General features: G+C 43.7%; 1 protein-coding gene across 1 annotated transcript in view; it reads left to right on the top strand.

Annotated features, from left to right (window-relative positions):
- The window catches only part of LOC136136029 (FERM and PDZ domain-containing protein 2-like), an 85,811-nt gene that overhangs the window by 50,301 nt on the left and 23,507 nt on the right, over window positions 1-12,003 (top strand). The window contains exons 14-15 of the mRNA XM_065893912.1: window positions 3,206-3,361; window positions 8,577-8,762. Coding sequence (XP_065749984.1) covers window positions 3,206-3,361; window positions 8,577-8,762 — 342 coding nt within the window. The remainder of the gene's footprint in view (window positions 1-3,205; window positions 3,362-8,576; window positions 8,763-12,003) is intronic.

The following is a 12,003-nucleotide window of genomic DNA, read 5'->3' on the forward strand; positions in this document are numbered from 1 at the left end:
GCCTGTCACTGCTTACACTGGAGCTCCTTCCTGTCTCCTCAGTCCCCAGAGCTGGGGTCCTAAGCATGCCTAGGCCAGCTCCCTCCTGCCCTTGTACTGGTACTTGGGGGGAGGGGGGTCTTGGGAGGAGAGGGGCCCAGGCTCATGGATGGTGCTGTCAGCCAGGGGTGCGCCGGTGAATCAGTCACCGTCCTAGCGGCAGTATCTTGTCCAGACCTGTGTGTGGCTCATTTGGACGGGCGGGGTGCAGACTGGGGGGGTAGGGAGGGCGGCCTCCAGGGGCAGAACGTTGGGCTGCCCTTAGTAGGCTCTGTGGAGCAAAGGAGTGGGCCTGAGTTTTGGGGTCAGACAGAAACCAGGTCCAAGCCCTGACTCTTTAGTTAAGTAGCTAAGTGGCCTTGGGCACGTTGTCTCTCTGAGTCTCGGCCTTTTCACCTGCAAAATGGAAATAGTAGTAGGTCAAAGCTGCTGTAAGGGTGGAAGGTGGTGACGTATGTATGAGGCCCGGCATGTAGCAACTGCTGTTTGCAAGCTTCCCTTCCCCTACCCCAGAATCAGGAGTGCTCTGCTGTAAAACAAAACAAAGACTACCTTTCAGTCTATGAATTCAGACACGATGTTTAACCCGAGACCCTAACTCTAGGGCTGATAGTTGGTGGAAACTGTGGGCCAGGTCCACTGAAGGCAGCTGGGAACACGCAGGCCCAGACTTTTCTTTTGGGATCACTTGCCCCGAGGCTGCAGGGGCCCAGACCTGGCTCTAGGCGCCCAGTTCTGGCAACCCCCTGCGCCTTTGTCCTGCCCAGTTTCTGACTGGCCTCACCTAGCTGCTACCTCAGCCCAATCTCATCCTTCACCTCCAGCTTCTTCCCGAGATCCTGCCTATCCTCAACCTCTCCAGCTGCTCTGGGGACCAGTGTGGTTCCAAGATGTTCTCTGCTGCCCCTGTGTGGTCTCCAAAGGCAGACTTTTTCCCTTTCTCTCTTTCTCTCTCTCTCTCTCTCTCTCTCTCTCTCTGTGTGTGTGTGTGTGTGTGTGTGTGTGTGTATAAAGGCAACAGATTACACACACTCTTTCACTTGTGCAGCCACTCGTTCAGCCCTAATTTATGGAGGGCCTCCTCCATGCTTGCATCATCTAAGCCCGTGTCAACCCTGCAAAGCGGGTGTTATTTCTATCTGCATTATAGAAGAATTGCACCTCTGTGAGGTTAGGTAAGCTAGTGAAAGCACAGCCAGGACTCACTTCTAGGGCCTCATTTCACTATGTGCCAGGCACTGCGGTGGGCACATCAAAGGGCATTAGGGGGTCTCAGAGGGGAGAGCCCCTCCCTGTGTCTGGGTCACTGAGTGGGCAGGAGGAGGAGGCTGGCCCGTCCAGCTCTGCAGGGATTTGACGGCAGCCTTAGCTACCGGGCTGCGAGGCTGGGTGGCACTGCCAGTCAGATCCAGGAGAAACTTTGTGTGCCCTCCTAAGGGGTGGATATTTTGTTTGATAAATGGTTCTGGTGCTGGAAAAAAAAAACCCCATGATTTAGAAACCACTGTAGTGAAAGATTGGGAGCCACTGATGAATTCTAAGCAGGAAGTAACATGATTACATTTGCATTTTAAAAAGGGAGACAAAGACAATTTGGTACAAAAATAAATCTCCTTAATCACATCGTTACAGTAGAACAACTTTCCCCTGGGTGCATTCTCTTCCAGCCTTTGACCACATGCAGGGATTTTATGCAGTTGTAAACGTTGCCACATTCGATTTGCATTCTGTTTTCTCACTCCTTGGTATGTCTTCCCCTGGCTTTCCTGATGAGCTTTTGGGATAGCCATGCGGTATGCCTCAGCAGGGCTGGACCTTTGTTTACGTATTTGTTCTCTCACTGGTGGGCATCACCTAGAGGCGCCGTGTGAGTGGTAATAACTACTATTATTATTGTTCCAGTTGCTTCTGATCTTTCTTTTTAACCTAAATGACATCGAAATAAATGTTTGTGCTGGAGTTCTTTTAGTTTCAGGCTGACTTCTCTAGGACATAGTCCTAGCAATGCGATGCTGGGTCAAAGGTCCTACATACTTATAAAAAAGCTTTGTAGACTTGTAGCTGGCATGGGCCAGCTCTCGGCTGGAGGATTCTCAGTCCACAGCTACACGGGGACTCCTGTACCACACCAGGGGCATGGGATGTAGTGGATGCTGTGCTGTTCCCTTCAGACCCCCTCATCAGACCGACTTGCCCAATCCCAGCCCCAAGAAGGCCAGGTGCTCTCGGCTTCCAGCTGCCTCCCTCATGGGCAGCTGTCCTCAGCTGTGGGGACCTGTCTTGCTCAAGATTAGACTGGGAGGGGCTTCCTGAGACTAGGATGGGCTGATTCAGGAACACCAGGGAAGGGTCAGCTTCTCCATCTGCCAAGCTCCACTTTCCTCATTCCTTACAGTGAACTCTGAGACCACGCCTCCAGAACAGCTGCCTACCTCTCTCTGCCCCGGAGTCTGTACCGGGGAACCTAGCATCAGACAGCAAAGTGATGCTGAGTCACGAAGATCTTCCTGCAGCTCCTGGTGGGCTGCAGCCTCAGGTTCCCAGAAGAGTAGACTTGATGTAGGCTCTGGCCTGGGGCAGGGTATGGGTGTCAGATCTTCTCTTGTTCAGGGGACAACTTCTTGATCACCTTGTGGAGAGATGGTGCCACAGCCAAGACCTCCCTTGTGAGAGGGGACAGTGTACTGGTAGCACATGCAGACAGAAGCACCAAATGAATACACAGAAACAAAGCTTTAGGGCCGTGGTTTCGCTGTGCCTTTTGGGAAGTGGAGTGGCATTGTGGAATGTGTGAGGGCTTTGGGGGATGAAATCTCCTTTCTGTCATTTACAAGTGGTGTGACCTTGGCCCTGTTGAATGACTTCCTTTCTTGTTCATTTTGTGCATCTTGGCAATGACAATAATAATACTGTCCTCACAGGATTCCCGTGAGGATAGAAAGAGCTAATGTGTTCTGGGCACCACGTGACAGACAGAAGGGGCTCAAAAACAGGTGGCTTCTTTCCTCTCTCCCTTCTGTTCCTGTCATATGGTTTGGCCCAATCTCTAATATGGTAGAAAATGATATCCCAGTGGGCACTTTAAAGGAGCAGACAGGCTTCTGTCCTGCTCAGATTCCCATAGAAGGCGTCTTGGTGGCACCTCTTTTCTTCTGCATCTTTCCAGCAGGTAGAGAGTAAAGCCTACTTTCGAGTTGAAGATTACATCCCCGCAAGTCTGATTGAGAGGATGACGGCTCTCCGGGTCCAAGTCGAAGTCTCAGAGCTGCACCGTTTAAGTCCTGCGCTCTGGGGAGAGGATGCGGAGCTGGAATTCTTGAGGGTGAGGCCTTTGGACTCTTGAGAGGGTGTATCGGTGTTCAAGGGCACATAGTCGGCAATCCCCTCCAGAGGTTTCTCTGGGGCTGGATGTGCTCAGACCCACAAGGAAGTATGACCAAGGGACTTGAGCCTTTGGGAGGAAGGAAGCTCCATCGCCCTGTGGGGCAAGGAGAGACTTTTGGAAGAAGATGGCATTGGAAATGATCCCCCCAAATGGGTAAGATTTATTGGGCTGGGGTGGTTATGGCAGGGCCTTTCTTCAATCTTGGAGCTCACAGTCGCTATTCGGTGAGTGGGGGGAGACCACGTTTCTCAAAGAGACATTTCTGACAACTGAAGTAAAAAACTTGAGTGCGAGCCAAAAGCAAAGCCATTGGAAGACTTCAGGTTTGCAGCCTTCCGGGCAACTGTTCTCAGCACAGCACAGGTGGTGTGGTCCATACATATGGGTGCAGCTCTGGTCTACTCTTTCTTTGGCCCTTTAGCAAAAGCAGTGATATTTCAGTCCCTTATGTTTGTGGGCACACAGAGCCTCAGACGAATAGCTTTTGCTCACTCCACGACTTACACCTGCAGTGGACCAAGCACAGTAGCAAACAGAGACAGAAAGGACATGCTTCCTGCCCCCAGGGAGTCCCAAGTCTTGTAGGGAGGACAGATGGGTACCCAGAGGCATGCAACACTGTGATAACTGCCCAATGAGAACAATAACAGTACCAGTTACTTTACTTCAGGGTAGGAGGGAATTGCCGCTCTGCCTGTGCAGGTAGAGCTCGGGGGCACGCGGGAGGAGGCCCCCAGCTTCCCCAGGGTTATGTGCCTGGTGGGGCCTTTAGATCTGGGGATCAGTTTCAAAAGGAAACTCCAGGATTTATACATTTCTTTGTACAAAAGTCTCCTGAAGCAGGTAGAAATATTCTGTGTTTTCTTGCCTTTGATAGAGACAGTCATTTGAAAGCAGAACTGCCAAGGTGAGGTCTGTCCATTTTTTTTGGTCAGTCACTTGGAATTGTCTGCAACACCTAGCACAGTGTAAACCCTCAAGCATCTCATTTGAGAAGCCCTGGCAGAAAAGCGCTCACTGTCTTCCATTATCCAGCCTTCATGCGCGTTCCTTGTTAAGGGGATGCAGCATTCCCTTGACGAGAGATAAGTGGGGACTTCAAAGCCATCAGCACACATCTGGTGGAAAGTGGCCACAGGACCATAGAACCAGCAGAGAGACTAAGGACTCAGGTCTGCAGAGGCTCCTGCAGGCAGACGATGCCTGGCCCGCCCCTGCCCAGGCCCTGGCTTAGTGTGCTGGGCTCACTGTGTCCCTCCTTCCTCTGGTTGAAGGATGACAAGTGGTTGTAAAGGAAGCCACCATCTCGTAAGCAAAAATGCGGAAATTTTTTAGGGCATATCTTTGTTTTTTAATCGAACTATAGTTGATTTACAATATTGAGTTAGTTTCAGGTGTACAGCAAAGTGATTTAGTTATATATACATATATTGATATATATTTTTTCTGATTCTTTTCCATTATAGGTTATTACAAGATATTGAATATAGTTCCCTGTGCTATACAGTCAATCCTTGCTGTTTTTCTATTTTATATATAGTAGTGTGTATCTGTTAATCCCATAGTCCTAATTTATCTACCCCCACCACCGCCCACTGCTTTCCCCTTTGGTAATCATAAGTTTGTTTCTATGTCTGTGAGTTTGTTTCTGTTTTGTAAATAAGTCCATTTGTACTATTTTTTGGACTCCACATGTAAGTGATATAGTATAATATTTGTCTTTCTCTGTCTGAGTTACTTCACTTAGTATGGTAATCTCTAAGCTTTCTTTTTTAGTCTTTGATGGAAAGCACTAAATAGATTTGATTTGTATGCGATCTTACCAGTTTCAAGGCTACACCTATCTCTTATGATTACTGTGAAGATTAAATGAAATAAGTGCATGAGAAATGTTTAGAATTGTTACTGAACTGAACTTAGTCCTCCCACCCATGCACAGTAAGGCCAATCTACGGACGCCTGGCTGTGGTGAATGAAGGTGCAGCATTTATTGCGGGTGCCAAACAAGGAGAATGGGCAGCTCATGCTCAAAAGACCCGAACTCTCTGATGGCTTTCAGGGAAAGGTTTTTAAAGACAGGGTGAGGGAGAGGGCTGTGGGGTGTGTGATCAACTCATGGACATTCTTTTGATTGGTTGGCAGTGAGGTAATTGGGAGTCAACGTCATCAACCTTCTGGTTCCAACCAGTCTGGGGGTCTACATGCTGGTGGTGGTCAGCATACAGTTAACTTTTTCCTCCTGGTGGGGATTTCAGTATCTGCAAAACAGCTCAAAGGATATGGCTCAGAATATTATCTATAGCCTTTGAGGGGGAATTACACATTCTTAACTTTGTTTAACGGCTCTTCTTAAATTGTCTTGCTTGACAGTTTTCCTTTGTTTTCTCACTTGTCTGATTAAATTTATTCTTTGGAACTCGGGGAAGGACTAGGAAGCTAAAGTTTTTCTACAAACAAGAGGCAGGTGGAAGACATGGCAGGGTCTGTGTGTGTGTCTATCCCAGGAAGGCCCCATAGGGTCCTGCTCCATTATAGAATGACACTTTACCATTTTAAGAATTTTGTGGCTCCAAGTACTTCAGTATCATATGCCTCTCTATATAATTAAAAAATTAAAAATTAAAATAAATACTAAACAATTTAAAAAATGTAAGCAACTCTAACAAAGGCATCTCTATTCTGATGATGACAACTTTAATGGTTTAATTTTTTTTTGAACTATCACATCAAATTCTTTTTTTTTAAACATCTTTATTGGAGTATAATTGCTTTACAATGGTGTGTTAGTTTCTGCTTTATAACAAAGTAAATCAGTTATACATATACATGTATCCCCATATCTCTTCCCTCTTGCGTCTCCCTCCCTCCCACCCTCCCTATCCGACCCTTCTAGGTGGTCACAAAGCACCAAGCTGATCTCCCTGTGCTATGCAGCTGCTTCCCACTAGCTATCTATTTTATGTTTGGTAGTGTATATATGTCCATGCCACTCTCTCACTTTGTCCCAGCTTACCCTTCGCCCTCCCCGTATCCTCAAGTCCATTCTCTAGTAAGTCTGTGTCTTTATTCTCGTCTTGCCCCTAGGTTCTGCATGGCCATTTTTTTTTGTTTTTTAGATTCCATATATATGTGTTAGCATGCGGTATTTGTTTTTCTCTTTCTGACTTACTTCACTCTGTATGACAGACTCTAGGTCCATCCATCTCACTACAAATAACTCATTTCTTTTTATGGCTGAGTAATATTCCATTGTATATATGTGTCACATCTTCTTTATCAATTCATCTGTTGATGGACACTTAGGTTGCTTCCATGTCCTGGCTATTGTAAATAGAGCTGCAATGAACATTGTGGTACATGGCTCTTTTTGAATTATGGTTTTCTCAGGGTATATGCCAAGTAGTGGAATTGCTGGGTCATATGGTAGATCTAATTTTAGTTTTTTAAGGAACCTCCATACTGTTCTCCATAGTGGCTGTATCAATTTACATTCCCACCAGCAGTGCAAGAGGGTTCCCTTTTCAAATCCACACCCTCTCCAGCAGTTATTGTTTGTAGATTTTTTGATGATGGCCGTTCTGACTGGTGTGAGGTGATACCTCATTGTAGTTTTGATTTGCATTTCTCTAATGATTAGTGATGTTGAGCATCCTTTCATGCGTTTGTTGGCAATCTGTATATCTTGTTTGGGGAAATGTCTATTTAGGTCTTCTGCCCATTTTTTGGATTGGGTTGTTGTTTTTTTGATATTGAGCTGCATGAGCTGCTTGCAAATTTTGGAGATTAATCCTTTGTCAGATGCTTCATTTGCAAATATTTTCTCCCGTTCTGAGGGTTGTCTTTTCATCCTGTTTATGGCTTCCTTTGCTGTATCACATCAAATTCTTTAAAAGAATTTACCTAATTGTTTTGGGATGGTCCTGCTTTGTCATACTTTAAGTGCATGGCTGGTCTGGCCATTGGATACTTCAGCACCAATGTCCAACAAATATTGTTTTGGATGATGATGATGATGATGATGGTGACAGTGAGAGGGTCTCTCCAAAGTTAAACAAAGCGGGGAGGCTCAGGGTCCAGAAATGCAATCAAGATCATGTGAAGAGCTGTAGGCTTTGTAGGCAGTGTAACCTATCTGCACAGATTACTTACCAGCAGAAGCAGAAAGGTCAGCAAAGAGCTTGAGAAAGGAGCTCTCAAAAGCCATAATTTGTCCTCACTTTTGTGACCCCACCTGGGGATGAGAGAGATTAGGCAGGACATAGAGCCCTCTGCTCAGGGGTAGAGATGAGATACCAGATCTCACCAGTGAAACCCTTCTGAGAGGGTTTCAAATGCCTGGAGCAAAATGTCCCTGCTGTGAGCTGATGTGCATCAACCGTTTGGTAAAAACTGGAGTCTTCCAGGTGAAGAAGAAGATGGTAGAGACCAGAATAGAGACATGATTACCATTCAGACATAAAAACATTTGTGTTAGGTTTATACTCTGGCCTCTTAAGACTTTGGTTGGCCTGATGCAGTTCCCAGTTCTGATTGACCCTCATGCTCCTGACAAAATTCCATCTCCTAAACTGGTAAAACTGAAGACAGATCTTGTGCTGTGGGGACCCCACCAAAGCACTGCTACATGGTGAGAAGTGCCAGTGATTGGTCATTTTCTCTGCAGGATGTTCATGGCTCATGTTGCTTTAACAGTGATGCTAACCATTTGGAAGTTTGCTTCCTGTGCCTGGGCCTCAGTTTTCCCATCTGTAAAATGAAGGGGTTGTACCAGATTGTACTGCAGTAGACTTTGGGAAAAAGGATTCTTTACTTTGAGATGATTCAAGAGAATCTGAATTCTACAACTTTGTTCAGAATATTTTTACTCTATTGTACCATTTTCATAGTAACTGTGTTCCAAGTGTCTTAAGGTACTTCATTAGGAAAGGATTCCTTGGGTTAATAAAATAGAAAAACACTATCATATTAGAGGTACGGAGGAATTCTATAGTAAGGAGATCTGTTTAGTTCGTTGTTTCCTAAGCTTATCTGGCAACCCTACTCTTTTTTTTCAGAACATACGTGAAGGTGTTTTCTTCATGGAATGGTTTGAAATCCATTATTTTAGACCAATGTGCCTGTCTCTTCTTAATTGACCTTTTTCTCATTCCAGGTGACTCAGCACCTCCCGGAATATGGTGTGCTGGTTTACCAAGTTCTCCCAGAGAAGACAAGGCCAGGAGGAGAGATGGCCTTGGGGCTCTGTGCCAAGGGGGTCATAGTGTACGAAGTGAGAAACAACAGCAGAATTGTGACTTCACGGTTTCAGTGGAGAGAAATTGAAAAGATTTTGGCCTATGTGAGTGTCACTCAGTTGGTTATGACCCATGCTTCATTTTTCTTTGATCTGTTATCCCTTTAAAGAGCGATAGGTCAGGTGATCTTCTCCTAAGAAGATACGCTCACAGCCTGTCAGCTAACCTGTACTCTGACGACTGTTACATATTTGGAAGGAGTCTACCAGGGGGTTTGAGGGTCCCCACGAGGCCATTACTTCTCTGCCATCCATCACCTAGTTCCCCCTCACTCCCATGGGCAGCCATTGGCCTAAAGGGCTACACTTTCCCTCTGGGTGAAGTTCTTTTAATTTGGGGGATCTATTGATGTTGAGAGCGAGGTTGGAGGTGGGAGATGGGGGAGGAGAGTGTATAGTAGGTGCAATGGAGTCTGCATGCTTTTGAAACATTTTCCTTGTATTTTAATTTCCCCTTTGCACACATTGTACCGAGGCATCTGGCCTGTCTCCCAGGGACTACAGGTGTGCAAACCTTTGTCAGCCATTTAAACAAAACAAAACAAAACAACAACTTTATTAAATGTACAATGTTTGAAATAACATTTGAACACCATTTTCTTGAATTCAGTTACAATAAATTTGACATCAAAAACATTATGTGTGTCCCCATAGCAGAGAATGCTCCAGTAGCTAATCTACCCACCTGTCCTGTGGGTCAGTATCCCATAACTTCAGCAATGATTTCATTATAAAACATGAAGTTCTTTGACTTGTGGCTCAGGAAACATTTTAGTTTTTCTTTCTATTGAATTTTCTCTCGTGGTTTTAAAATTTTTCCTACTAACGAGATTTTTTTTCATTATCTGTTCTTTGGTTTTTGTTTTCATTATCATTATCTAATGTTAAAGTTTCCTAAGCAGAACATAATTGATTTTATTCATTTTCTTCCATCTTGGCTATTGAAGTTGATGTAATTGTTAAAGTGTGATTCTTGATAGAATTTCATAATAAAGTATTGTTTTTCCTTAGAAAAAAAGCTTACATCTAAAAATAAATAATAATTGAGCATAATTTTATTAAAGTGGCCTTTATAATATCAGGAAACTGACTTTTTCCCAAATATTTTTGACATTATCTAAAAGTAATTGATATTTATTTTTGTGAACTTTTCAGAAATTTAATGACTCAAATAACTTTAATTCCACTGAAAGATTATTTGAAGAATTTTAATTATTGAATTTATTCAATACTATTATATTACTTTCTATTTTCTTTATCTCATATTTAATTGTTCAAAATTCTCAGTGTAATTTCTTTTAAAACATTTGTAGAAATGCAGACAACCTACAAAGTAATTTTGAAAAATAGAACTTTTGAAGCCATAAAATTTAAGTCCCCTTAAGTATTTTATATTTAAGTTGGTTTAATTTTTACAGATATTTATTTTCCCTATGACCATAGACAATTTCTTGATTAAAGCTGGAATATCATCAGGTTCACAAAACAAACTTAGTAGCTTAAAAACACCCTTGTCACTAATTAGAATTTTCATGTTGATGACCAGTCTCTTCCTCAGCATAAATATCCTTTTTTTAATGGAAAAGTCATCATGGGAAGTAATGTCACCAGCTGCTTGCCACAAACCAGGCGTCTTACACAGAAAATGACTTGGACTCTTCACACTTCTGCAAACACAAAATGGGAACTCCATGAACAATACGAGAATGAGCTCAGGAAGCTGGTTCCAAATCTGCTTAATTAATAGTGGAAGCCGGAACGCTCCAGACAATTACAGACATGTATTTTGTCAGCCTGGAGAGAAGTAGCAACGGAAATAGAGGAAAATGCCATTTTTCAATGGATATGATTTGTAGGTGCATTGGCAGCCCATCTATGACAGAGACATCAATTCAGAAGCTTATTCAGTCGAGAAAGCATTCATTGTGTAATGATGAACCTTCCCATGTTAGTAACTGTTCTTGGGTATTAGCAGTAGTTAAAATGTCTGGAGAGAAATGCCTGAAATCTTGGAGAATACAGGCTTTGTAGGGCTCTCTTCAAGAACAAGGACACAAAGTTCCAAACACAAACAAGATTATTATTTTTTTTTTGTGGTACGCGGGCTTCTCACTGTTGTGGCCTCTCCCGTTGCGGAACACAGGCTCCGGACGCACAGGCTCAGCGGCCATGGCTCACGGGCCCAGTTGCTCCGCGGCATGTGGGATCTTCCCGGACGGGGACACGAACCCGTGTCCCCTGCATCGGCAGGCGGACTCTCAACCACTGTGCCACCAGGGAAGCCCACACAAACAAGATTTTAAAGGGAATGTTCATTTAGAATGAGAAAAGAAATCACCACAACCTGTGAATTAAAAAAAAAAACTTGAACAACTACTGCAAAACCACAAAAGCAAAAAAGTAATATTCTTCTTGATGAACTCCCTGATAAACACTATAATTCTTTTGTTTTCCTTTCAAATTTTTGGTGGCATACCCTCTGATTACTTTTCCATAGGATGATACTTTTGTAATATTTCCTCTACAGAGAAGAGAAATCTAATGTAGTCTTTCTTCTAGCATGGCTGATTGAAAGTTGTTTTTATTGTTGATGAGATGCATAAAACATGCAGCTTTGCGGCAGAGACATATTTGCTCTTTGAAGTGCCTCTGTAGGTTTCTAAATGCTATCAACACAGGAAAATCAAATACATTCCATATTGTGTGATTCCTATCAAAAAAAGAGAAAATTGTGTGCTGTACTTACAAGGCAGTATATACAATTATAAAGTATATCCCTGATAGGATAAAACTTCCACTTCATTAGGTGTTTTTGATAATTAAATTACAGGTTTTCATTTCTGATAATTGAAAATATGTCCCTCAGACTGGCCTTTGGCTCTGTGTATTTTATTTATTTATATGCATCTTTATTGGAGTATAATTGCTTCACAATGCTGTGTTAGTTTCTGTCGTACAGCAAAGTGAATCAGCCATATGCCTACGTATATCCCCATATCCTCTCCCTCTTGAGCCTCTCTCCCACCCTCCCTATCCCATCCCTCTAGGTTGTCACACAGCATGGAGCTGATCTCCCTGTGCTATGCAGCTGCCTCCCACTAGCTAACTATTTTACATTCGGTAGTGTATATATGTCGATGCTTCTCTCACTTCGCCCCAGCTTCCCCATCCCCACCCCATGTCCTCAAGTCCATTCTGTATGTCTGCATCTTTATTCCTGCCTTGCCACTGGGTTCATCAGTACCATTCAAAAAATTTTTAGATTCCATATATACGCGTTAGCATA

The sequence above is a fragment of the Phocoena phocoena genome, chromosome 16, assembly GCF_963924675.1.
Source record: "Phocoena phocoena chromosome 16, mPhoPho1.1, whole genome shotgun sequence".
Lineage (NCBI taxonomy): Eukaryota > Metazoa > Chordata > Mammalia > Artiodactyla > Phocoenidae > Phocoena > Phocoena phocoena.